The following is a 26,854-nucleotide window of genomic DNA, read 5'->3' on the forward strand; positions in this document are numbered from 1 at the left end:
CTAATAAACCCAGCTAACTATGCCTATCACTACTTTTATGATTTTCGGGAAATAAAATTTTAACAATTTTTCACATTTTTTATAAGGGGTACCCCCATCAAAATTTGCGAAAAATGGCAAAAAATTAGAATTTTTAATTTTGAATACAGGTCGATAGGAAATTTTGTTACGAATTGAACGGGGTATGACATTCTAGGTTTGGACAACTATTTTTATTGCTATCGCAAAAAAACTGATTATTTTTATCAAAAAAAATCGAAAAAAAAATTTGTTGTCAGAAATCGGATATTTTCAATCGGGGTTTTCGCCATAACTTAGCCAAAAAAAAAGGCACAGCTAAAATGAAGACTGTTTTGTGCTGCTAATAAACCCAGCTAACTATGCCTATCACTACTTTTATGATTTTCGGGAAATAAAATTTTAACAATTTTTCACATTTTTTATAAGGGGTACCCCCATCAAAATTTGCGAAAAATGGCAAAAAATTAGAATTTTTAATTTTGAATACAGGTCGATAGGAAATTTTGTTACGAATTCAACGGGGTATGACATTCTAGGTTTGGACAACTATTTTTATTGCTATCGCAAAAAAACTGATTATTTTTATCAAAAAAAATCGAAAAAAAAAATTTGTTGTCAGAAATCGGATATTTTCAATCGGGGTTTTCGCCATAACTTAGCCAAAAAAGAAGGCACAGCTAAAATGAAGACTGTTTTGTGCTGCTAATAAACCCAGCTAACTATGCCTATCACTACTTTTATGATTTTCGGGAAATAAAATTTTAACAATTTTTCACATTTTTTATAAGGGGCCCCATCAAAATTTGCGAAAAATGGCAAAAAATTAGAATTTTTAATTTTGAATACAGGTCGATTGGAAATTTTGTTACGAATTCAACGGGGTATGACATTCTAGGTTTGGACAACTATTTTTATTGCTATCGCAAAAAAACTGATTATTTTTATCAAAAAAAATCGAAAAAAAAATTTGTTGTCAGAAATCGGATATTTTCAATCGGGGTTTTCGCCATAACTTAGCCAAAAAAGAAGGCACAGCTAAAATGAAGACTGTTTTGTGCTGCTAATAAACCCAGCTAACTATGCCTATCACTACTTTTATGATTTTCGGGAAATAAAATTTTAACAATTTTTCACATTTTTTATAAGGGGTACCCCCATCAAAATTTGCGAAAAATGGCAAAAAATTAGAATTTTTAATTTTGAATACAGGTCGATAGGAAATTTTGTTACGAATTCAACGGGGTATGACATTCGAGGTTTGGACAACTATTTTTATTGCTATCGCAAAAAAACTGATTATTTTTATCAAAAAAAATCGAAAAAAAAATTTGTTGTCAGAAATCGGATATTTTCAATCGGGGCTTTCGCCATAACTTAGCCAAAAAAGAAGGCACAGCTAAAATGAAGACTGTTTTGTGCTGCTAATAAACCCAGCTAACTATGCCTATCACTACTTTTATGATTTTCGGGAAATAAAATTTTAACAATTTTTCACATTTTTTATAAGGGGTACCCCCATCAAAATTTGCGAAAAATGGCAAAAAATTAGAATTTCCATTTTTGAATACAGGTCGATAGGAAATTTTGTTACGAATTCAACGGGGTATGACATTCTAGGTTTGGACAACTATTTTTATTGCTATCGCAAAAAAGCTGATTATTTTTATAAAAAAAAATCGAAAAAAAAAATTTGTTGTTAGAAATCGGATATTTTCAATCGGGGCTTTCGCCATAACTTAGCCAAAAAATAAGGCACAGCTAAAATGAAGACTGTTTTGTGCTGCTAATAAACCCAGCTAACTATGCCTATCACTACTTTTATGATTTTCGGGAAATACAATTTTAACAATTTTTCACATTTTTTATAAGGGGTACCCCCATCAAAATTTGCGAAAAATGGCAAAAAATTAGAATTTTTAATTTTGAATACAGGTCGATAGGAAATTTTGTTACGAATTGAACGGGGTATGACATTCTAGGTTTGGACAACTATTTTTATTGCTATCGCAAAAAAACGGATTATTTTTATCAAAAAAAATCGAAAAAAAAATTTGTTGTCAGAAATCGGATATTTTCAATCGGGGTTTTCGCCATAACTTAGCCAAAAAAGAATGCACAGCTAAAATGAAAACTGTTTTGTGCTGCTAATAAACCCAGCTAACTATGCCTATCACTACTTTTATGATTTTCGGGAAATAAAATTTTAACAATTTTTCACATTTTTTATAAGGGGTACCCCCATCAAAATTTGCGAAAAATGGCAAAAAATTAGAATTTTTAATTTTGAATACAGGTCGATAGGAAATTTTGTTACGAATTCAACGGGGTATGACATTCGAGGTTTGGACAACTATTTTTATTGCTATCGCAAAAAAACTGATTATTTTTATCAAAAAAAATCGAAAAAAAAATTTGTTGTCAGAAATCGGATATTTTCAATCGGGGCTTTCGCCATAACTTAGCCAAAAAAGAAGGCACAGCTAAAATGAAGACTGTTTTGTGCTGCTAATAAACCCAGCTAACTATGCCTATCACTACTTTTATGATTTTCGGGAAATAAAATTTTAACAATTTTTCACATTTTTTATAAGGGGTACCCCCATCAAAATTTTCGAAAAATGGCAAAAAATTAGAATTTCCATTTTTGAATACAGGTCGATAGGAAATTTTGTTACGAATTCAACGGGGTATGACATTCTAGGTTTGGACAACTATTTTTATTGCTATCGCAAAAAAGCTGATTATTTTTATAAAAAAAAATCGAAAAAAAAAATTTGTTGTTAGAAATCGGATATTTTCAATCGGGGCTTTCGCCATAACTTAACAATTTTAACAATTTTTCACATTTTTTATAAGGGGTACCCCCATCAAAATTTGCGAAAAATGGCAAAAAATTAGAATTTTTAATTTTGAATACAGGTCGATAGGAAATTTTGTTACGAATTCAACGGGGTATGACATTCGAGGTTTGGACAACTATTTTTATTGCTATCGCAAAAAAACTGATTATTTTTATCAAAAAAAATCGAAAAAAAAATTTGTTGTCAGAAATCGGATATTTTCAATCGGGGCTTTCGCCATAACTTAGCCAAAAAAGAAGGCACAGCTAAAATGAAGACTGTTTTGTGCTGCTAATAAACCCAGCTAACTATGCCTATCACTACTTTTATGATTTTCGGGAAATAAAATTTTAACAATTTTTCACATTTTTTATAAGGGGTACCCCCATCAAAATTTGCGAAAAATGGCAAAAAATTAGAATTTCCATTTTTGAATACAGGTCGATAGGAAATTTTGTTACGAATTCAACGGGGTATGACATTCTAGGTTTGGACAACTATTTTTATTGCTATCGCAAAAAAGCTGATTATTTTTATAAAAAAAAATCGAAAAAAAAAATTTGTTGTTAGAAATCGGATATTTTCAATCGGGGCTTTCGCCATAACTTAGCCAAAAAATAAGGCACAGCTAAAATGACTGTTTTGTGCTGCTAATAAACCCAGCTAACTATGCCTATCACTACTTTTATGATTTTCGGGAAATAAAATTTTAACAATTTTTCACATTTTTTATAAGGGGTACCCCCATCAAAATTTGCGAAAAATGGCAAAAAATTAGAATTTCCATTTTTGAATACAGGTCGATAGGAAATTTTGTTACGAATTCAACGGGGTATGACATTCTAGGTTTGGACAACTATTTTTATTGCTATCGCAAAAAAGCTGATTATTTTTATAAAAAAAAATCGAAAAAAAAAATTTGTTGTTAGAAATCGGATATTTTCAATCGGGGCTTTCGCCATAACTTAGCCAAAAAATAAGGCACAGCTAAAATGAAGACTGTTTTGTGCTGCTAATAAACCCAGCTAACTATGCCTATCACTACTTTTATGATTTTCGGGAAATACAATTTTAACAATTTTTCACATTTTTTATAAGGGGTACCCCCATCAAAATTTGCGAAAAATGGCAAAAAATTAGAATTTTTAATTTTGAATACAGGTCGATAGGAAATTTTGTTACGAATTGAACGGGGTATGACATTCTAGGTTTGGACAACTATTTTTATTGCTATCGCAAAAAAACGGATTATTTTTATCAAAAAAAATCGAAAAAAAAATTTGTTGTCAGAAATCGGATATTTTCAATCGGGGTTTTCGCCATAACTTAGCCAAAAAAGAATGCACAGCTAAAATGAAAACTGTTTTGTGCTGCTAATAAACCCAGCTAACTATGCCTATCACTACTTTTATGATTTTCGGGAAATAAAATTTTAACAATTTTTCACATTTTTTATAAGGGGTACCCAAATCAAAATTTGCGAAAAATGGCAAAAAATTAGAATTTTTAATTTTGAATACAGGTCGATAGGAAATTTTGTTACGAATTCAACGGGGTATGACATTCGAGGTTTGGACAACTATTTTTATTGCTATCGCAAAAAAACTGATTATTTTTATCAAAAAAAATCGAAAAAAAAATTTGTTGTCAGAAATCGGATATTTTCAATCGGGGCTTTCGCCATAACTTAGCCAAAAAAGAAGGCACAGCTAAAATGAAGACTGTTTTGTGCTGCTAATAAACCCAGCTAACTATGCCTATCACTACTTTTATGATTTTCGGGAAATAAAATTTTAACAATTTTTCACATTTTTTATAAGGGGTACCCCCATCAAAATTTTCGAAAAATGGCAAAAAATTAGAATTTCCATTTTTGAATACAGGTCGATAGGAAATTTTGTTACGAATTCAACGGGGTATGACATTCTAGGTTTGGACAACTATTTTTATTGCTATCGCAAAAAAGCTGATTATTTTTATAAAAAAAAATCGAAAAAAAAAATTTGTTGTTAGAAATCGGATATTTTCAATCGGGGCTTTCGCCATAACTTAGCCAAAAAATAAGGCACAGCTAAAATGAAGACTGTTTTGTGCTGCTAATAAACCCAGCTAACTATGCCTATCACTACTTTTATGATTTTCGGGAAATAAAATTTTAACAATTTTTCACATTTTTTATAAGGGGTACCCCCATCAAAATTTGCGAAAAATGGCAAAAAATTAGAATTTTTAATTTTGAATACAGGTCGATAGGAAATTTTGTTACGAATTCAACGGGGTATGACATTCTAGGTTTGGACAACTATTTTTATTGCTATCGCAAAAAAACTGATTATTTTTATCAAAAAAAATCGAAAAAAAAATTTGTTGTCAGAAATCGGATATTTTCAATCGGGGTTTTCGCCATAACTTAGCCAAAAAAGAAGGCACAGCTAAAATGAAGACTGTTTTGTGCTGCTAATAAACCCAGCTAACTATGCCTATCACTACTTTTATGATTTTCGGGAAATAAAATTTTAACAATTTTTCACATTTTTTATAAGGGGTACCCCCATCAAAATTTGCGAAAAATGGCAAAAAATTAGAATTTTTAATTTTGAATACAGGTCGATAGGAAATTTTGTTACGAATTCAACGGGGTATGACATTCTAGGTTTGGACAACTATTTTTATTGCTATCGCAAAAAAACTGATTATTTTTATCAAAAAAAATCGAAAAAAAAATTTTTTGTCAGAAATCGGATATTTTCAATCGGGGTTTTCGCCATAACTTAGCCAAAAAATAAGGCACAGCTAAAATGAAGACTGTTTTGTGCTGCTAATAAACCCAGCTAACTATGCCTATCACTACTTTTATGATTTTCGGGAAATAAAATTTAAACAATTTTTCACATTTTTTATAAGGGGTACCCCCATCAAAATTTGCGAAAAATGGCAAAAAATTAGAATTTTTAATTTTGAATACAGGTCGATAGGAAATTTTGTTACGAATTCAACGGGGTATGACATTCGAGGTTTGGACAACTATTTTTATTGCTATCGCAAAAAAACTGATTATTATTATCAAAAAAAATCGAAAAAAAAATTTGTTGTCAGAAATCGGATATTTTCAATCGGGGTTTTCGCCATAACTTAGCCAAAAAAGAAGGCACAGCTAAAATGAAGACTGTTTTGTGCTGCTAATAAACCCAGCTAACTATGCCTATCACTACTTTTATGATTTTCGGGAAATCAAATTTTAACAATTTTTCACATTTTTTATAAGGGGTACCCCCATCAAAATTTGCGAAAAATGGCAAAAAATTAGAATTTCCATTTTTGAATACAGGTCGATAGGAAATTTTGTTACGAATTCAACGGGGTATGACATTCTAGGTTTGGACAACTATTTTTATTGCTATCGCAAAAAAACTGACTATTTTTATCAAAAAAAATCGAAAAAAAAATTTGTTGTCAGAAATCGGATATTTTCAATCGGGGTTTTCGCCATAACTTAGCCAAAAAAGAAGGCACAGCTAAAATGAAGACTGTTTTGTGCTGCTAATAAACCCAGCTAACTATGCCTATCACTACTTTTATGATTTTCGGGAAATAAAATTTTAACAATTTTTCACATTTTTTATAAGGGGTACCCCCATCAAAATTTGCGAAAAATGGCAAAAAATTAGAATTTCCATTTTTGAATACAGGTCGATAGGAAATTTTGTTACGAATTCAACGGGGTATGACATTCTAGGTTTGGACAATTATTTTTATTGCTATCGCAAAAAAACTGATTATTTTTATCAAAAAAAATCGAAAAAAAAATTTGTTGTCAGAAATCGGATATTTTCAATCGGGGTTTTCGCCATAACTTAGCCAAAAAAGAAGGCACAGCTAAAATGAAGACTGTTTTGTGCTGCTAATAAACCCAGCTAACTATGCCTAGCACTACTTTTATGATTTTCGGGAAATAAAATTTTAACAATTTTTCACATTTTTTATAAGGGGTACCCCCATCAAAATTTGCGAAAAATGGCAAAAAATTAGAATTTTTAATTTTGAATACAGGTCGATAGGAAATTTTGTTACGAATTCAACGGGGTATGACATTCTAGGTTTGGACAACTATTTTTATTGCTATCGCAAAAAAACTGATTATTTTTATCAAAAAAAATCGAAAAAAAAATTTGTTGTCAGAAATCGGATATTTTCAATCGGGGTTTTCGCCATAACTTAGCCAAAAAAGAAGGCACAGCTAAAATGAAGACTGTTTTGTGCTGCTAATAAACCCAGCTAACTATGCCTATCACTACTTTTATGATTTTCGGGAAATAAAATTTTAACAATTTTTCACATTTTTTATAAGGGGTACCCCCATCAAAATTTGCGAAAAATGGCAAAAAATTAGAATTTTTAATTTTGAATACAGGTCGATAGGAAATTTTGTTACGAATTCAACGGGGTATGACATTCTAGGTTTGAACAACTATTTTTATTGCTATCGCAAAAAAACTGATTATTTTTATCAAAAAAAATCGAAAAAAAAATTTGTTGTCAGAAATCGGATATTTTCAATCGGGGTTTTCGCCATAACTTAGCCAAAAAAGAAGGCACAGCTAAAATGAAGACTGTTTTGTGCTGCTAATAAACCCAGCTAACTATGCCTATCACTACTTTTATGATTTTCGGGAAATCAAATTTTAACAATTTTTCACATTTTTTATAAGGGGTACCCCCATCAAAATTTGCGAAAAATGGCAAAAAATTAGAATTTTTAATTTTGAATACAGGTCGATAGGAAATTTTGTTACGAATTCAACGGGGTATGACATTCTAGGTTTGGACAACTATTTGTATTGCTATCGCAAAAAAACTGATTATTTTTATCAAAAAAATCGAAAAAAAAATTTGTTGTTAGAAATCGGATATTTTCAATCGGGGTTTTCGCCATAACTTAGCCAAAAAAGAAGGCACAGCTAAAATGAAGACTGTTTTGTGCTGCTAATAAACCCAGCTAACTATGCCTATCACTACTTTTATGATTTTCGGGAAATAAAATTTTAACAATTTTTCACATTTTTTATAAGGGGTACCCCCATCAAAATTTGCGAAAAATGGCAAAAAATTAGAATTTTTAATTTTGAATACAGGTCGATAGGAAATTTTGTTACGAATTCAACGGGGTATGACATTCTAGGTTTGGACAACTATTTTTATTGCTATCGCAAAAAAACTGATTATTTTTATCAAAAAAAATCGAAAAAAAAAATTTGTTGTCAGAAATCGGATATTTTCAATCGGGGTTTTCGCCATAACTTAGCCAAAAAAGAAGGCACAGCTAAAATGAAGACTGTTTTGTGCTGCTAATAAACCCAGCTAACTATGCCTATCACTACTTTTATGATTTTCGGGAAATCAAATTTTAACAATTTTTCACATTTTTTATAAGGGGTACCCCCATCAAAATTTGCGAAAAATGGCAAAAAATTAGAATTTCCATTTTTGAATACAGGTCGATAGGAAATTTTGTTACGAATTCAACGGGGTATGACATTCTAGGTTTGGACAACTATTTTTATTGCTATCGCAAAAAAACTGACTATTTTTATCAAAAAAAATCGAAAAAAAAAATTTGTTGTCAGAAATCGGATATTTTCAATCGGGGTTTTCGCCATAACTTAGCCAAAAAAGAAGGCACAGCTAAAATGAAGACTGTTTTGTGCTGCTAATAAACCCAGCTAACTATGCCTATCACTACTTTTATGATTTTCGGGAAATAAAATTTTAACAATTTTTCACATTTTTTATAAGGGGTACCCCCATCAAAATTTGCGAAAAATGGCAAAAAATTAGAATTTTTAATTTTGAATACAGGTCGATAGGAAATTTTGTTACGAATTCAACGGGGTATGACATTCTAGGTTTGGACAACTATTTTTATTGCTATCGCAAAAAAACTGATTATTTTTATCAAAAAAAATCGAAAAAAAAATTTGTTGTCAGAAATCGGATATTTTCAATCGGGGTTTTCGCCATAACTTAGCCAAAAAAGAAGGCACAGCTAAAATGAAGACTGTTTTGTGCTGCTAATAAACCCAGCTAACTATGCCTATCACTACTTTTATGATTTTCGGGAAATAAAATTTTAACAATTTTTCACATTTTTTATAAGGGGTACCCCCATCAAAATTTGCGAAAAATGGCAAAAAATTAGAATTTTTAATTTTGAATACAGGTCGATAGGAAATTTTGTTACGAATTCAACGGGGTATGACATTCTAGGTTTGAACAACTATTTTTATTGCTATCGCAAAAAAACTGATTATTTTTATCAAAAAAAATCGAAAAAAAAATTTGTTGTCAGAAATCGGATATTTTCAATCGGGGTTTTCGCCATAACTTAGCCAAAAAAGAAGGCACAGCTAAAATGAAGACTGTTTTGTGCTGCTAATAAACCCAGCTAACTATGCCTATCACTACTTTTATGATTTTCGGGAAATCAAATTTTAACAATTTTTCACATTTTTTATAAGGGGTACCCCCATCAAAATTTGCGAAAAATGGCAAAAAATTAGAATTTTTAATTTTGAATACAGGTCGATAGGAAATTTTGTTACGAATTCAACGGGGTATGACATTCTAGGTTTGGACAACTATTTGTATTGCTATCGCAAAAAAACTGATTATTTTTATCAAAAAAATCGAAAAAAAAATTTGTTGTTAGAAATCGGATATTTTCAATCGGGGTTTTCGCCATAACTTAGCCAAAAAAGAAGGCACAGCTAAAATGAAGACTGTTTTGTGCTGCTAATAAACCCAGCTAACTATGCCTATCACTACTTTTATGATTTTCGGGAAATAAAATTTTAACAATTTTTCACATTTTTTATAAGGGGTACCCCCATCAAAATTTGCGAAAAATGGCAAAAAATTAGAATTTCCATTTTTGAATACAGGTCGATAGGAAATTTTGTTACGAATTCAACGGGGTATGACATTCTAGGTTTGGACAACTATTTTTATTGCTATCGCAAAAAAACTGACTATTTTTATCAAAAAAAATCGAAAAAAAAATTTGTTGTCAGAAATCGGATATTTTCAATCGGGGTTTTCGCCATAACTTAGCCAAAAAAGAAGGCACAGCTAAAATGAAGACTGTTTTGTGCTGCTAATAAACCCAGCTAACTATGCCTATCACTACTTTTATGATTTTCGGGAAATAAAATTTTAACAATTTTTCACATTTTTTATAAGGGGTACCCCCATCAAAATTTGCGAAAAATGGCAAAAAATTAGAATTTCCATTTTTGAATACAGGTCGATAGGAAATTTTGTTACGAATTCAACGGGGTATGACATTCTAGGTTTGGACAACTATTTTTATTGCTATCGCAAAAAAACTGATTATTTTTATCCAAAAAAATCGAAAAAAAAATTTGTTGTCAGAAATCGGATATTTTCAATCGGGGTTTTCGCCATAACTTAGCCAAAAAAGAAGGCACAGCTAAAATGAAGACTGTTTTGTGCTGCTAATAAACCCAGCTAACTATGCCTATCACTACTTTTATGATTTTCGGGAAATAAAATTTTAACAATTTTTCACATTTTTTATAAGGGGTACCCCCATCAAAATTTGCGAAAAATGGCAAAAAATTAGAATTTTTAATTTTGAATACAGGTCGATAGGAAATTTTGTTACGAATTCAACGGGGTATGACATTCTAGGTTTGAACAACTATTTTTATTGCTATCGCAAAAAAACTGATTATTTTTATCAAAAAAAATCGAAAAAAAAATTTTTTGTCAGAAATCGGATATTTTCAATCGGGGTTTTCGCCATAACTTAGCCAAAAAAGAAGGCACAGCTAAAATGAAGACTGTTTTGTGCTGCTAATAAACCCAGCTAACTATGCCTATCACTACTTTTATGATTTTCGGGAAATAAAATTTTAACAATTTTTCACATTTTTTATAAGGGGTACCCCCATCAAAATTTGCGAAAAATGGCAAAAAATTAGAATTTTTAATTTTGAATACAGGTCGATAGGAAATTTTGTTACGAATTCAACGGGGTATGACATTCTAGGTTTGGACAACTATTTTTATTGCTATCGCAAAAAAACTGATTATTTTTATCAAAAAAAATCGAAAATAAAATTTGTTGTCAGAAATCGGATATTTTCAATCGGGGTTTTCGCCATAACTTAGCCAAAAAAGAAGGCACAGCTAAAATGAAGACTGTTTTGTGCTGCTAATAAACCCAGCTAACTATGCCTATCACTACTTTTATGATTTTCGGGAAATAAAATTTTAACAATTTTTCACATTTTTTATAAGGGGTACCCCCATCAAAATTTGCGAAAAATGGCAAAAAATTAGAATTTCCATTTTTGAATACAGGTCGATAGGAAATTTTGTTACGAATTTAATGAGGGTATGACATTCTAGTTTTGGACAACTATTTTAATTGCTAAAAAACACATAAATTAAATTTTGTCAAAAATCGGATATTTTTACGGGGTGTACATATGCCAAAAATGGGGGCATTTTATTACCCTTTGCATTTATTTTGCTCCATTAAAACCATTAAATCCATTTATCAAATATTTTCTTTGATGTGCGACCTTAAAATGATAAAAATAGTTTTTTTATTATTTTTCATTTAATTACTGTGCTCTGCACTCTTCCATTTTTTGATTTGTGTTCATTTCAAAAGGGTAATCAGTTAATAAATTAAAATTTCGGAGCTCTGCGGTTCGTTTTGCATTTGATCCTTTCATTATCCGTTTATCGCGGACAACTCCTCACGATATTTGATAAATCAGTGGAATTTTTGTGCACATTTTTTAGCTAAGACCGCCTTCTAGGAACTGGCCTATAACAAGAGGCAATTCCTTCGCTCACCGCAAGCCAAGCATAACAATTTCTTTTTATTTTATGATTGCCGTGGCTGAAGGACCACGTCCTTCTGCTGATTTAGCCCCCGTTTGCTGGCCAGACAAATACCCCGGCCCCAAACATTGCTTGTCTTTAATTATGTTTCGGTGCTCGAGTTTTGTGCATTGCCTTGTTTATTTTTATTACTCGGCGCGGCGTCGGCGCCTGTTTATTTACATTAATTTTTTCAATTTACCTTTATTACCCGGCCGCAGAGGGTCCTTCGGTTCGGTTTGTGCCGGGACTTAATTAAGCTTTCAGCTGTTTCCCCTGCGCCTCACAAAATCTCCAATGGCGGCTCCCATTTTAATACAAATTCTTTGTATTTATGACGCGGCATTTGGGGGAGTCTTGTTTTCTGCGGCCTGAGTGCGACGCCAATTTCCATTTCCGCTGCATCCTGGCTAATCCTCCTTCATCGTTGGAGCGGCAGCAGCCAGCGTATAAAGCTAATATGGCTATACGAGTATGCACCCCCCGAGTTTCCCCCTCTTTTGCTTTGGGGTTAAGTGGCCCGGCTTTCCGGTGGGTGGTTGGTAGTGGGTAAAATCAAAAATGCCCCAAAACGTCAGGAACTTTTGAAATTTCCTACGCAATTTCCGTTGTCAACACCTTGACAGCTGTCAGACGCACACACAGACACTTTCGACACTCTTACACACGCACACACGGACACCCCCACACACTCAAAGGCACTTGTCAGTTCGATTTTCCGTTTGCCATGTTTGTTTTTGCTCTTTTTTGCCTAGCGGAAACGGAAATTGTTAGGCTTAATAGACAATTCGCATTTCCTGTGCCTTTGAAGTCCTGTGTATTCAGCCGCTGCTTCAGTCCGCACAATTGCACAAATCAGTGCTTCTGCTACTGCGTCTGCGTCTGTCTGCTTGGCGTCCGTTGATGGAATCTGAATCCCAATAATTATAATATTTAACATCCCAATGGCCAGCCAGATCCTTTGACCCTCTAATGAGGCGTCGCCGAAGGACATGCATAATCAATGAAGGACCAAACGGCCGAGTGAATCGCTCAATGAGCGACTGAATGCCCAACTGAGCGAGCGATGGAAATTATGAGGACGGATAATTAATTGAGGAATATTTAGTCTGTGACAATGAAATGCAGAACAACAACGTCTTGCGAGAAGAGTTTAAAATCTGTTTCAGGTCCCTTAAATGTTTCACAACCTATTAAGATATTCCCATCCTTACCTTGCATTATTAATATTAATAATTTGCTTTCTTTACAGATATTGCGTGGAGTTCGAGGTAATCAAATCCTCTAAAGCCTGCCACAAGCTGCCGCCGTATAATCTGATGACAGAAGGTAAGAAAAATCTAAGAATTACCAAAGTTTATTACCTAATTTTTAAAATGTCAGCTGGAATTAACTAAAAATTGAATATTTAAAATTATATTTTGTCTTGCCTCTGCTTGATTTCGCAGGCGATCGCATCACTGTGCGCTGTGACCTTGAGGCATGGATCCAGGACTCAGCCGGCAGCTCCACCACAGCCAGGACACCCCAGGGCCCCACCACGCCGCCCACGACCACAGTTTCAGCCGCAGCTTCCGCCTTTGGGCAGCGGACGGATGAGCTTGAGGAGGAGCGCCAGCAGCGGGAGAACAGCAGCGACGAGGAGGCGACCAGCCAGGATGGCGAGGCGGAGGCGGAGGCGGAGGACGAGGAAGAGGAGCAGGAACCGGAGCCGGAGCAGGATGAGCAGGACGAGCTGCAGAATGCCCTGGACTCGGACAGCAACGAGAGTGCCGACTACCGTCACCAGCGGCACTCACAGATGTCCCAAATGTCCCACAGCCGCCGGACAGCGGGAAAGCGCAGCGCCGTGCCGGCCACGCCCTCGCCCACGCTGGCGCCCACCTACCACTGCCGGGGGGAGGGGCTGGCCGGGCGCACGACACGCTGGAGCGCGCTGCCTGCGCCGTCGTGCCGCGGCAAGTGGCTCCGCCTGACCGTCGGTCCGCCCAAGAAGTGCGGCCACGCCCAGTTCATCTTCGTCTAAGGCGACATGGTCACGCCGCCCAGCCAACGGTGATCAGCGGTGATCAGCGGTGATCATTTTTTTTCTCCGTGTAGTTTATGGTGTACGGTCTCCCCCACTCATCATATCACATCATATCACCCGCGCCCCTGCCACGCCCCCTCACTTCCGGCCCAAAATAAATAGAGTACCCCATCGTATGTAAGCGTTTAAACATTAAGCCAGTGGATTTAGAAGATCATAGCATATGTATGTGTGGTGAGGTGAGGTTTTTTTTTTTGTGTCTCGCTAGAGGAGAGATCCGCAAAATAAGGACACACTGCCAGTGAAATATAGGGAGTCTATGAAGGAATATCAGACATTTCTGAAGTTCTGAGGGGTTCTGGCATTTGGATTGCAGTGCATAGTTGTGGGTTCCAGAAAACATAAGACCATACATGCGGACTGCCTAAATGCACCATATTTAACAAACTTTCATATTTAACAACTTTAAAATGTAAGACACATGATCGCCCACACACATGATATTCATCATATGACCATATGGACATCACGGCTGCTGTGGACTTCCTCTAATTAGTTTAGGAAACCCTCGCGTGTAAGCATTTGGGCTTAGGACCCAAACAACAACTCAATATATGTGCTGGGGATCTGCGAGTCCTCGCAGAATCGCTCGAATCTCGGATCGGATAATACTAGAAACTAGGGACTAAGTCATCAAATACCGCATAGCATCTACAGTGAATATGGAGTCAGGCTGCGTAATGAAAGAACCTATATATATGTGGATGTGCACGAGTGTATCTGTCTAATCGTTAGTTCCCCCGACTCGCAAGCATATAGCCACATACACACATTCTTCACATACATATATGGAACACTGGCCAAAAGCGAGTGATTGAGGCCCACAGTATTCGGTTACCCAACTGGCAGACAACCCTCTGGAGTCGGAATTAACGTTTGGATCTTAGCATTAATCTGGATTTTAGGTACACACGAATGTCTAAGTAATTATTATAATTATAATTAAACCAATAAAGAGATCATTCAATAAAGAACGAGTATAATTTAAAAAAACAAACCTTGCCTTTAGACATTTCCCAATCTGGAGTCTTGAACCATCCTGCTTCACCTACAACTGGTTTGGTGACTCTTTCGTGAGTGCTGCACAGTGGGTCGAAAGTAATTGGGCATATAAAATAAATACCAAAATAATACAGTACTTAATATACCATATATACATATATTCTATTTTCTTTTAATCCCTTTATCTATTTGAAATATGTGTTACTACAAATTTCAGTTTCTTTTTATTCGCTCATTTCGTGAAACCAGCTTTGTTCCTTTTTATATAACCGAAATTTTCCAAAGTACGATGGTCCATAAAATCTATATCTGAAACCACTGTGCCGGAGTACTCAGCTGTTTTGGTTTACCGGTTGACCCAATTACCACCTACGGTCAGGTGCTTTCTGCGCTCTTTCTCTGGCGCTGCCTCTCGGCTTCGAAGCTTGAGTTCACGGTGAAGGCCAGAAGAACGACAGAGGGAAGAGAGAAGAGCGAAGAGAGAAGAGCGAAGACTTGCCTGGAAGAAAGAGTCGAGAATCGGCTACTTGATTAGTCCCAAAGCGATTGCAGACCGCGACGGACCGCCGACACGAAGCTGCAGTCTAATCCGCCAAGAGTAATTCTCGATCTGCATTCTATCCATTTCATTTCTTCTGGCCTCTGGTGATTCATCACGAAATCGGTTGTTTAGTGGTCGCTGCTCCATTCTCAATTCTCTGTCGACGGCGGGATTCCCGTTCTTCTCGGCTTGGCCGCGAAGAAAGTTGCCTTCGAACATGTTAATTGCGACAAGGGGCCGTGGGTCGTCGATTTCTTTTAACGGTCCAAGTTTGGCCAAACGAAAACACTTTTCGTTTTAGCCGATAATCCAACGAGGCCCGCCTAGGTTTTCTTCATTCGCGCTTAAAGTGCAACAAATTAAGTTGGTTTAAGGTCTAAAAAGCTTAGGAAATAAACCACCAAGTTTTTTTTACAATAAATTATTATAATTTTATATCAAATCGGATTTAGATATGTTGCCAGACAAAAGGGCGGCTCTTCTGCTGGTGACCGCGATCACCGCCCTCGAATTGGTGGAAATCACTGCCTATAGGCGCAATTTCGATGCGCGACAAAGCAGCAACTCCAATATTCCACTGTGGAAACAGCGAGTAAGTGTGTTCATAATTTAATGGAACTAAGCCCAAAAATTCCCAAATCCTAAGGCCTGTGAGAAATCGCAGAAGCAGCGGCAAAACGCACACTACATTTGCGATGAAAAGGGCGACTTTAAGTGTCTTCCTGGCTGGCAGGGTGATCTGTGCCAGGTGCCCATGTGTCGCAGGTCCTGTGACCCCATGAACGGTATGTTTTTAGTCTTCAGCTGATTCCCTATCCCGTGGCCCTGAACCCACTTTCGCACAGGTTACTGCCAGCGACCCGGGGAATGCAGGTGCCGCATCGGCTACAGCGGCGAACTCTGCGACAAGTGCATCCCGCTGCCAGGTTGCCAGCATGGCGGATGCACCAAGCCCTTCGAGTGCATTTGCAAGCCCGGCTGGGCGGGACTCTTCTGCACTGAACGTAAGTAGTGGCCGACTCCAGTTACCTTTGACTCTGAACCATTACTATGCTAAACTTTAAAACAAAATAAAAACTTTATCCATACAAAAAGCCATTCCCATTCAGCCAACCTTAGGGAACTAATATCGTTTTGGGGGTTGTAAGTGCTGGGTAGCATTTGCAATAGGATGAAGCATTGCGCTAACTGAATTGTCCCTTTTCTGCATTCCAATCCGATCCCAACCAAAGCAAGTTGCCGTAGCGGATGCCACAGCACCCGCGGATATTGCGAAGCCCCTGGGGAGTGCCGCTGCCGGATTGGCTACGCCGGACGCACCTGCTCCGAGTGCGCCACGATGCCGGGCTGCCAGCATGGCACCTGCAACAAGCCGCTGGAGTGCCTCTGCCTGCCCGGCTACACCGGACTACTCTGCCAGACGCGTAAGTCCTGCGAGCACCGAAGGATCCCAACTAATCCGTGCCATTCCAGCAATCTGCGACCCGGACTGCAGCAAGCAGCACGGATATTGCCGCAAGCCTGGCGAGTGCCGGTAAGTAGGAGCAGCAGCTCACTACTGAAATAGAGGAATATATGCCTCTTTTGGACTAAGCAATTAGTTAGCTATTTTTATAGCTCCCCAGCTTTTTGCTGGCTCAATAGCAAGTCTAACCCGCATCTGCCATCATTTTTCATGAACACCCCTTCTGCTCCAGCTGCAAGGTGGGCTGGACGGGCAGCCAGTGCGACAAGTGCTTCCCGTATCCGGGATGTGCCAATGGGGACTGCGAGGCGCCGTGGGAGTGCAACTGCCATCCCGGCTGGGGCGGAATGCTGTGCGACGAGAGTGAGTATATCCGTACATGGACCATGCCCACGGGAAATTGACCGAGCTGACCCACAGAGCTCACCTACTGCGTGGAGCATCCGGACACGTGCGAAAACGGGGGCAAGTGCACATCGCTGAGCCGCGAGGATGGCAGCTACCAGTGCCAGTGCCGGCAGGGATTTCTGGGCAAGAACTGCGAGATACGCGATGACTTTCTGCTGACCTCGGAGGCGCCACCGCGAATCACACCGCCCACACCCGCCAAACTCGACCTGGAGCTTGATGGCGCACTGGACCAGCTCGGGGAGCAGGATGTGGGTACAGGTGTGCCCGATGAAAAGTTGGGTGGGGAAAAGTTGGTGGCGGGTAACGAGCCGGAGCGCCGGAAAAACGACACCGCAACCGCAGGAGCTGGAGCAGGACCCATGAATCCAGTAGCCGGCAACGGCAACAGCAACAGCAACGCCACGAGGACGACAATGGTGGTGGCAACTGGAACTGTCAGCCACAATGCGACTAATGAAGCGTTAAGCGCCGTTACAACGCGGCGTGCCACCCCGATTCCGCCCACATCCGGCGAAAAAGCCGTAAAGGGTGATGCAACAAGTGTGGCGGCAGCGACTGCACCTCAGCCACGCCCCCCGCCGCCCATCGGCGCTGGCCAGGAGCAAACAATGGCGACTTTGGCGCCAACACCAACGGCTGCAACAGCAGCAACATCCGTGACCAGCCACAAGGATTCGCCAAATGTGGCGGACGAGGAGGAGGACGAAGACGACGAGGACGACGAGGAGGATGAGGATGGCGAGTACGACGAGGAGGAGGATGAGGACGAGGACGATGAGGAGGACGACAGCGATCAACTCATACCAAATATTATATAGTTTAGGGCCGGACAAGTGACAAGTAATCCCTCCTCCGTTTCTGGATTTTAGCATCTCCATCCAGCATCTCTAAGTGTTGTTTTTTTTTAATATTTATTATTTACGCATAAGTGAAGCACTCAATTATAGTAAAAAACCCATCCATTGCGATAGATATACATATATAAATTGTATTTATTTATGATAGTTTTACGGATTAAGCTAGGCAATTTTCGATTTAACAAATGTCAAAAAAAAATGATATTAAAGTTTGCTAATCTTAAGTGCTACAAGAAGTCGTTGCATCGAAATATGGATGGGGACCAGAGGATTGGACTCAGAGCCTGCACTCGGATTGCACTTGGTTCGCTTAAACTAACGACAATGGGAACTACGAGTTCGGGTTCGGGCTTGGAGTGGGTCTATATGGCCATCTTAGCGCCACCGAGTTGGGGGAGTACGGGGATGGGCTTGGGTATCGGACATCGGGGTGTGGAAACCAGCACAACATAAGCATCTAAACAAACATATGTCTCTGCATATGGGCGTCAATAAATATATGTAACTGGTAGGGAACTTACGAATCGACAAAAAAATATGTGGAAATATGGGGAGAGAATAACTCAATACAATATCGATACGAATAATAATAGTAATAATAATAATAATGGGTAAGAGCTAGGCAATCCTGGTTGCCTAGTTGAGCTCCCGCTTGTCGCGCTGACTGATCTGGGCCATGGTGATGTACTGGCGCACCAGGCGCGAGATCTCGTGGGCCTGCTCCGTTTGGACGCGGATCACGCGCTGCTGCATCAGATTGCCCACCTTCATGTCCAGGAAGAGGGCACCGTCCTCCGAGCGAACCTGCAATTAAATAGCTTCGGTGAGCAACACAGTTTCCAGGCTGGGATCTTTAATCTGAAGGGCTTACCTTGCGCGTGGAAATGACCTCCATGAAGCTCCAGTGCTGCAGGGTCTCGTGGGTATTGGGATCCAGGAAGAGGACGCCACGTCGGTTGAGCGCCAGGATGAGATCCCGCCACATGGGACTATGGTTATCCTCCACGTGCGGACCCTCCTCCGCCCAGATGCGCTTCACCGCAAAGAAGCTGCTGCCGAAGAGCGGCCAGGTGGCCAGCACATTGAGGAACTGCGCCTTCACCTGGCCGGGACTCAGGTTGGCCACCTGCGGCCACGCCGACTGAACGAGGCCCACCCACTGGGCGGGCCGGATCTCACGGATGCCAAGCGCCGGCTTGGGCAGCAGGAATTTGATCTCCTTCATGGCGGGCACGTGACTCAGATCGGCAGCCCGATGAAGCAGGGCAGCGATTCTCGCCATATCCCTGACCATCTCCGGCACGGGCACCCCATTGCCGGGCAGCTCCAGCAGCAGACCCTCCAGGTAGTCTGGTGCCACCTGATTGAAGAGCACCTCCACGTAGAGCGGCATGGGTGCCGGCTCTCGCTTCAAGGCGAAGTGCCAAACAGATCGGCAGAAGATCAGGTAGAAGGGCTGTCCGGACTTGAGAAGCTCCGTGGTCACGTCGAGAATGTACTCATCGGCGGCCAGCGGCATGGTGAACGCATCTCCCTGGACGATGCAGTACAGCGAGAACTCCTGCTGCTCCGCCTCGGATTCCACGCCCAGCAGGGCGCACAGCTCGGCAATGACATCAGCCACCACGGTGGAGCAACGGGTGTTCACCACGCGCTCCGCTCCGCCGGGCAGGCGGTATATCTGCCGCCTGGCCGAACGTCCCGCCGACACGGCGGTCACCTCCTCCACACTGGGCACATTCTTTCGGCCGCCGCATCGCGCCGTCTTCCGGAGATTGGTCAGACAAACGGCCGCGGTGCCGTGACAGGAACGGCGGCGATCGGAGGCCGCCGACGTCAGGTGCTCCATCAGGTAGGGACGCAGTGCGTCCGAGCAGCCAAAGTATGCCGCCAGGATGCTGAGCAGGCGCCAGGCGCGCTGCGAGCTATCCGGACATGGTGACCGGTTGGCCGTCGTCTGCTTCATCAGCTGGCAGTAGACCTCGTCGCGCAGGGCCAAGTACTTGTGGCAATGCTGTGGGCAAGATGGAAATATTTGAAAGAAGTGAGTAATTGGAGGCCATAACCAAACCATAAATCAAATGAAATTTGTTATGCACGGAAGCTTCCAACTTCCGTTGGCTGTTTTTACATAACAACTCTTCCTGTTTGCCACTCAAACCAAGTTTTGCAAAACTGGAACTTGTCCCAAAGCTCAAAGCTCCTTTTACAATGTGGCACATCCTTTATTTCCTATTTACAAGTGTAGCCCATATCTGAAGGTAATCTAAGTACTCCTATGCTCCACATTCCGCCAGCGACTTTCCGACTTTGAGGTGTCCACATACAAACCATTTCCGGTTCGGGTGCTTGAGTCAAACATTTCTAGGGCAGCAGAACGGCCCGAAACCAGTTGCACATATTTGTGGGAGCACCTCAAAGCCGGCGTGGCCAACCGGTTTGGCTAACCCAGAATCCAGAGTCCAGAACTCAGAACCCTGAACCATAAAGTCGGCAGCAGCACTCACCATCAGCACGGTGTAGACGCACTTGACCTCGGTGAGGTCGGGATCCAGCGGTATGTCGCCGCAGTAGCGCAGGATGCAGTCGAAGCACTCGAGCGCCAGTGGCGCCAGGTCGTTCGGAAGTCGGAGGAGCGGCAGGCGTATGGCGTGGCCCTGCCACTTGACCAGTTCCGCGTAGGAGCGGTTCGCGGCGGACTGGTGCCGCTCGTGGTGGCGGTCGGCGTCCCTCAGTTGGCTGCAAGGTGAATAGATATACCCATTAGTTGGGCAACACAACGCATAACCCACTTCAAGTGGACACTCACTCGTTGCGGAAGTGCTGCATGGCGAACTGGAGCAGCGAGTACTTGGTCACCGAGGGCGGAGTGCCACCATTGCTCTCATCCTGCAGATAATTGGCGTCCAGGTCGTGGTGCGGCAAGGACTGCGACTGCTGCTGCTGCTGCTGCTGCTGCAGCATCTGCTCCTGGTGATGCACCTGTCCGTTGGTCAGCGAGGACGGCTGTTGGCCAGCATTCGACTTGCGGGCGGAGTGCAGATAGCTCTGCTGTTTGAGGAATCGCTGCTGCTGACCCTGCTGCTGCTGCTGCTGCTGCTGCTGGTGATCTGCTGCCAGCTGGTGATCCTCCAAAGCGTCCTCCAGCTGCTGCTGCTGATGGTGCTGCTGCTGCTGCTGCTGCACGTGGTGATGCAGTTCCGACTGCTGCAGCTGCTCATTCTGCCGCAATCCCCCATCCACGCCGTGCTCGTTGCGCTGGGCGTGCGCCTGGCGGGATTCCAGGCGCTCCAGCGGCACATTCAAGGTCTGGGCGGCGGCTCGGGCGCCCGACGACAAGGTGGAGGCCTTGGATTGTGACTGCAGGAGGGAGAGGGCGAAAAATGGGTTATTGTTTTTGCTGATCCACATATCACTTATATCCAAGCCATCATAAGTTAAACAACTAATTATGGGCGCACAATTACAAAATCGATGCTACCATTGGGTCATCGGGGAGTTTTTGGTCGGGATGAGTGTTTAATTAATGTTATCGCTGCGCTTTTTAATACCTGATTAATCAATTTGCAAAAAAGATGAGCAGCAATGTTTTACACAGAAATTACTTTCAAACGCAATTGCAAGATGGCATGTGCATATATTTTAGCTGCAACACTGATAAAAAAAATGGAAAAAAAAAATATATATATGTACATGTCAGAATTCGTTGGTAAAATCATGAATTCCTTTGAAACGACTCAATAAATTATATTTACTTCAAGTACACATGTTATTAATTAAATGTAGAAGTAATAGATATAAAATTCGGCTGAGAGGCGACTTAAGATTACAAATTAGTTTCGAAAGTGGACTTTTGCGGCGATTACAATTATTTTTCACCGTGCAGAGTTGAGAGAGGCTGCAATTTGTTAATTGACTTGCACCGTGCAACTCGCAACTTGCAACTCGCTGCCCGCCACGCGTATATTTTTCATTTTTGCTGGCCATGTCAATGGCATGTGAAAGTTGCTGGGCGCCTTTTTGGCCAACTCGACGACCAGCAACCAGTTGCCGTTCGGCTGCCACTTGCTCGCATTGACGCCCATCCCGTTTCAGTGCGGGCAGGGGGCGTGGCAGATGATTTATGCTCCCATATTGCACGGTGACAGCTGGCGGGGATTGGCGATTGGCGATTGGCGATTGGCGATCGGCTATAGGAGCGTTTTTGGCAACGAAAGTGTTTGCTGGCATTGGCGATTTTTCACTTTTATTGCTTGCATTCAATTATTCGGTGCAATTTGTTGCAATTGCTTTCTTTTTTTCCACTTTTTTCACTTTTTCTTCTTTCCTGCACGCCCCCACAAGCACGCAGTCATAAATATTTGGCTATATAGCTAAGTACATAGGTATATATGTATATATACTCCCAACAGCCCCTCTAGCAACCCACGATTGCATTTTGCACGCTCATGCGAGAAGAGATTAGTAAAAGTTGTTGTTTATGAAAGCGGAAATCTTTCACCAATCAATCAACTTGCCATATGTGAAAAATTATGCGCATTGTTCAAATTTTGGACAGCAGCGTGCAAAACAACTGCAGGAAAATTAAAAAATAAAATCAACGCGAACTCATTACACAGAACTGGTTGTAAATGAAGAATGTTTTTGGTATTGCGGCAATTTTTTAATCAAACTAAATGCACCAAAGAGCCATTTATTAAAAAGATAGAGAGAGAGAGATGAAAAGTGGATCGATGGATTTAAAGGTGATATCGCTGCCAAAGCCACCAAAATCAATCTGGCGACTCGCTCAGTAAACATTTCCATTTCCATTTCTTTATTTTCGTATGGGTATCAATACTTCATGGCGGACCAACAGGTTTCTAAACATAACAGCGGTTTTAGCTCATAAATTATGCATGATTTTCGGCCATTTCCCAGTCTCTATTTTGTGATTTCTTAAGTGCGGTTAGAAGCCACAAAAAATATTGTAACGAAAGCGAGTTGTGCTACCATACATTTTCACGCATCTCTGTTTTCGCTGGTGGTTAACTTCATGTGCAATCCTGTAGGCAAGTAGCGTTGCTTAATATAGTCAAGAATGGTATGATTCGTCACCGTAGCATTTTTTGTTGAAGAAACTCAAGTCACACATTTTCGTCACCAAGAAAAAGTAAGTGACCGACAATTTTTCACTGCGTAGCGGGATTTCATCAACGAAAGGCTCAGCAGGAATCATGGTAAAACGCCAGACATCCAATTGCGATCGCCTTGGGATGCGGATCACCCACATCCGAGTGCCTGATCCCGGCCAGAGGCTTTTGGGGCTTGTTTGGCTGCTTGGCTGTCTGGCTGCAGTTGGGAAGTCTGTTTGCTGTCAGCCAAAAAACAAAAAAAAAACGGGGCCAAATCTCATGTTAACAGCAGAAACGGCTATGTGGGTATGGTACTAAACTAGAACTGGAACCGGGCTACCAACTGGGTCAGATGGCCTGAATCGGCGGACTCTAGTTGCTCCAGTTTCCGTGGCACTCGACTTGCAGCGCGATGATTCTCGCAGTCACAGTCACAGTCACAGCAAAAAGCACTCGCACACGCATGCGGTGGGCAAAAACAAGAGTTAAATTTGGAGTGTAATTTCTAAGTGACCGCTAAGACTTTCTTTTTGGCTGGCCGGCTTTGTGTTATTTCATACGAATTTCATACGGGACGTACGAGTATGTGGCTCGGTGTTTCTTTGTTTTGCCTGAGCTTCAGTTAATTAAAAATTCGAAATTAATGCCAGCTGTCCGTCCGTTTTGGATGGATTTACGGCGAACCAAACTGCAGCGGATGGTCGAAAGAAATTAAAGTAATTTACTATTGGGGAACTCGAAAGCAATAAAGACGCACAATACGAGCAAAAGAAAATCACACACACGAAAAGAGTAATTAAATTATTGAAATCAAATTACAGTTAAATTATAATGCGGTTTTTTCATGCCGCACGGATAGAAGTATAATAACCCGCGTGGTACTATCGTACAGCCTGCATCTTTGTGGGTCACCATCCATCCGACCATCCAACCAACCCATCCCATTCCCATTCAGCAGTTCTCATTGTCTTTAATCTTGTGTTTTTATGGATCGCACACCGAGTGGTCATCGAACCCGAACTGTAAGCGTGATGGCATCTTCTTGATCCAGCACGCTCTTCATTTTCCGGGGGCAAGAAAGTTCGCCAGGGAATTTAGAACGTGCAATACGCACACCCCATTCCGCTCCCCGTGGTCAACTCAGTCCCACCTCTTCCAGTTGGACAAGATCGATTAAACACAATCAGCGGATTCATTAAAGCCACTCTCCAGCGAAACGGAGACTGCGGAACCACGTCTAAGTTTAGGTTTAACTACTGCCGGCAAGTTTCCATAGCTTGAACTCCCATATAAGTACATACAATATAACTCCAATAACCTATAACTACCCCTATGTATATCACTTGGCTAAACTGAAACCAGTGCAGGAGAAAGATCAGACTGGGAAACTCAATTCAAGTCCCCGAAAACGATTTCCATATCGTTTTCCACTGCATTGTTGCCCACTGGCAATGTTGACACTACAGCCTGCCATGATGCGAAGACCCCGACTTCAATGAGGCGTCTCTCACTCTTACATAACCGAGACCCGAGATCGCCACTTTACCCGCTAATTAGCCCACCAACCAGGTTGCCCAGCAATGAGGTTCGTGATGTAAGAGGCTGCTCAGTGGGCTGATGGGTTGGTGGGTCTCGGATGGCTTTGTGGACAGACAGACGGACCGACGGAGCGACGGAGTGTCTGGCCACGCTAATAATGCGATTATGTGTCGACTTAATAACACCGTTAGACTTGAGCACCGCGATCACTCATCCCACACCCCGGTTCCCTCCATAACCACCAAACCCCTTTGAAAACGAGCCCATGATTTGTGGGCTTTTCGCCTTTCTCGGTGGGCCGCCGAAAAGCGTTTTTATTTGATTAACTTCTCGTTTGTTGTTACTGCCGAAATCGGGGAAAAATTGTTTATACCCGATGCAGTTTAAGTATATGAACGATTTCGAAGAAATTCAGAGATATTCAAAGATAGTTCAGAGACTTGCAGAATCAAAAAGCAACACCATTTCCGTTTAATAAGTCGCTGAAAATGTTACCTCGTTGGAGTTCATAGTCTCGAATCGCGCCAGGATCTCCTTGACCGAGATCTTGGACTCCGTTGGTTCCTCAAGAATGGTCTCCATGCGGCTGACGGATCCACTGCTGGCATTGCTGACCCGCCGCGTCTTGATTCCAGCCGGGAGTAGCAGAGCCGTAGACGCCAAGGGATTGTTTCCGCCTTGAAAGGCTATCAAATTGGAGGCGGTGATCGGAGAGGGAGCAGGAGCAGGACCAGCAGCTGGACCAGAGGCTGCAACAGAAGCCGGAGCAGGAGAGCAACTGGATCTGGAGGTGGAGTGGGCCTCCATGTGCGGCATCTCCTGCTCCTCGTTGTTGTTGTCATCTCGCTGGCTCATTTGGATCTTGAAGTTGAGCTGCTCCTCCAGACAGCACTGTTCGCACAGACTGCCGGCGGAGGAGTTGGACGTGAGGGTGGCGGTGGTGCAGCACTTGTACACGATGTCCTCCTCAACGCTCCACGCATTGTCGTTGGCCATTCCGAGATCCCCGCCAGCTCCGGATTCACAGGGATCCCCGCCAGCCTCGTGCATTCCCATCGAGGCGCAGCACTGTTCATTGAGCTCCCGAATACTCTCGTTGGTCAGCTGGTCGAGATCACTGCGTCGGATGTGCTGCTGCTGGTGCTGCTGCTGCTGCTGGTGGTGGAGCGACTGCATCTGCATTTGGGCATGGTGCACCTGGGCCGCTGTGGTGCCCGTGATGTGGGCTATTTCCGCGTCATCCGAGTCCGTGTAGAGCATCTCGTGCTCCTCATCCGTCAAGTTATTCAGCGAGTCCAAGGAGGCGCACTTGCACTCCTGTTCGCCATCCTCTTGAGCTCCGCGATCTCCATCCCTAGCCCGATTGGGATCCTGATCCTGATCCTGCTGCTGGCCCTGCTGCTGCAGCAGCCTAAAGTTGTTGACCTTGTCGTGGTGCATTTTGCTAATCAGCGACTCCACCTTGTTGACAATGCTGCTGAACTTGTGGGGCACACTGCCGCCGCCGGAGGTCAGTTGCACCGCCTGGCAGGAGGAGGATTTGCTGGCCCGCACGCTCTGCGACATCCTTGGGAAACGCTTGGCAAGCTTGGCAAGCTCCGTGGTGCAGGATCAGGTGGCGGCTACAGTCACGACCATTGCCATAAGGCCGTCGGCTCAGTGAAAGTTAATGCATTGTGATGGACGGCCTGCAGGCTCTATTCCAGCATGGCGAATGCTCAAATATATTTTGTTTGCACAGCGGCTCGTGCAAACAAACAAAAAACCAGATACACAGAAACAGAAACAAAAACAACAAAAATTCGAGGAAAACGCGGACGTCGAACGGCGAAAATGAAAAGCGAACTGCAGCGGCCAGCGTTTCCCGCACAATGAGTGTTGAATGGAATGGATTCGATGGTCGGTTGATGTTCACACATCAAGCCAAACGAATACGCGATTTTTCCTGCTATTGGTTGTAGTTTTTTGTATTTCTATTTGTATTTTCTTACTCGATGTGTGGAAATTGGCAATGCAGTTAAATGCGTGCCGTATTTGTTACTTTTTCTTGTTATTTTTTACG

At 41.5% G+C, this 26,854-nt stretch overlaps 3 protein-coding genes across 5 annotated transcripts in view; 2 read left to right on the forward strand and 1 right to left on the reverse strand.

Annotated features, from left to right (window-relative positions):
* The window catches only part of LOC6551515, a 105,143-nt gene extending 91,164 nt beyond the window's left edge, over nt 1-13,979 (forward strand). Inside the window, exons 5-6 of the mRNA XM_001977147.3 lie at nt 13,027-13,103; nt 13,223-13,979. Coding sequence (XP_001977183.2) covers nt 13,027-13,103; nt 13,223-13,800 — 655 coding nt within the window. The 3' untranslated portion in view covers nt 13,801-13,979. The remainder of the gene's footprint in view (nt 1-13,026; nt 13,104-13,222) is intronic.
* Nucleotides 13,980-15,386: 1,407 nt separating this feature from the next.
* LOC6551516 (delta-like protein 4) lies at nt 15,387-18,156 on the forward strand. The gene is made up of 8 exons (XM_001977148.3): nt 15,387-15,463; nt 15,859-15,998; nt 16,053-16,191; nt 16,252-16,410; nt 16,639-16,830; nt 16,880-16,940; nt 17,104-17,234; nt 17,292-18,156. Exons 2-8 carry the CDS (start codon nt 15,861-15,863, stop codon nt 18,098-18,100), a joined length of 1,629 nt encoding a protein of 542 aa, XP_001977184.1. The 5' UTR covers nt 15,387-15,463; nt 15,859-15,860; the 3' UTR covers nt 18,101-18,156.
* Nucleotides 18,157-18,244: 88 nt separating this feature from the next.
* The window catches only part of LOC6551517 (unconventional myosin-XV), a 30,950-nt gene continuing 22,340 nt past the window's right edge, over nt 18,245-26,854 (reverse strand). Inside the window, exons 1-5 of one of the 3 annotated variants that reach the window (XM_015155396.2) lie at nt 25,288-26,531; nt 20,949-21,499; nt 20,647-20,878; nt 19,011-20,153; nt 18,351-18,943 (exon numbers count right to left, since the gene is read on the reverse strand). In XM_015155396.2, coding sequence (XP_015010882.1) covers nt 18,776-18,943; nt 19,011-20,153; nt 20,647-20,878; nt 20,949-21,499; nt 25,288-26,358 — 3,165 coding nt within the window. In that variant the 5' untranslated portion in view covers nt 26,359-26,531 and the 3' untranslated portion in view covers nt 18,351-18,775. Of the gene's footprint in view, nt 18,944-19,010; nt 20,154-20,646; nt 20,879-20,948; nt 21,500-25,287; nt 26,532-26,854 lie in introns of those variants that run through there. The other 2 variants (XM_001977149.3, XM_026983037.1) reach the window with 2 other exon arrangements.

The sequence above is a fragment of the Drosophila erecta genome, unplaced genomic scaffold, assembly GCF_003286155.1.
Source record: "Drosophila erecta strain 14021-0224.00,06,07 unplaced genomic scaffold, DereRS2 tig00000279-arrow-arrow-pilon, whole genome shotgun sequence".
Taxonomy (NCBI): domain Eukaryota; kingdom Metazoa; phylum Arthropoda; class Insecta; order Diptera; family Drosophilidae; genus Drosophila; species Drosophila erecta.

What these genes read in the sequence shown, in the direction of transcription:
- LOC6551516 (XM_001977148.3), top strand. Translation starts at nt 15,861, where the DNA reads ATGTTGCCAGACAAAAGGGCGGCTCTTCTGCTGGTGACCGCGATCACC. An exon ending in TTCCACTGTGGAAACAGCGA is followed by an intron (nt 15,999 to 16,052) that starts GTAAGTGTGTTC and finishes CCAAATCCTAAG; the next exon opens with GCCTGTGAGAAATCGCAGAA. An exon ending in CGCAAGCCTGGCGAGTGCCG is followed by an intron (nt 16,941 to 17,103) that starts GTAAGTAGGAGC and finishes CTTCTGCTCCAG; the next exon opens with CTGCAAGGTGGGCTGGACGG.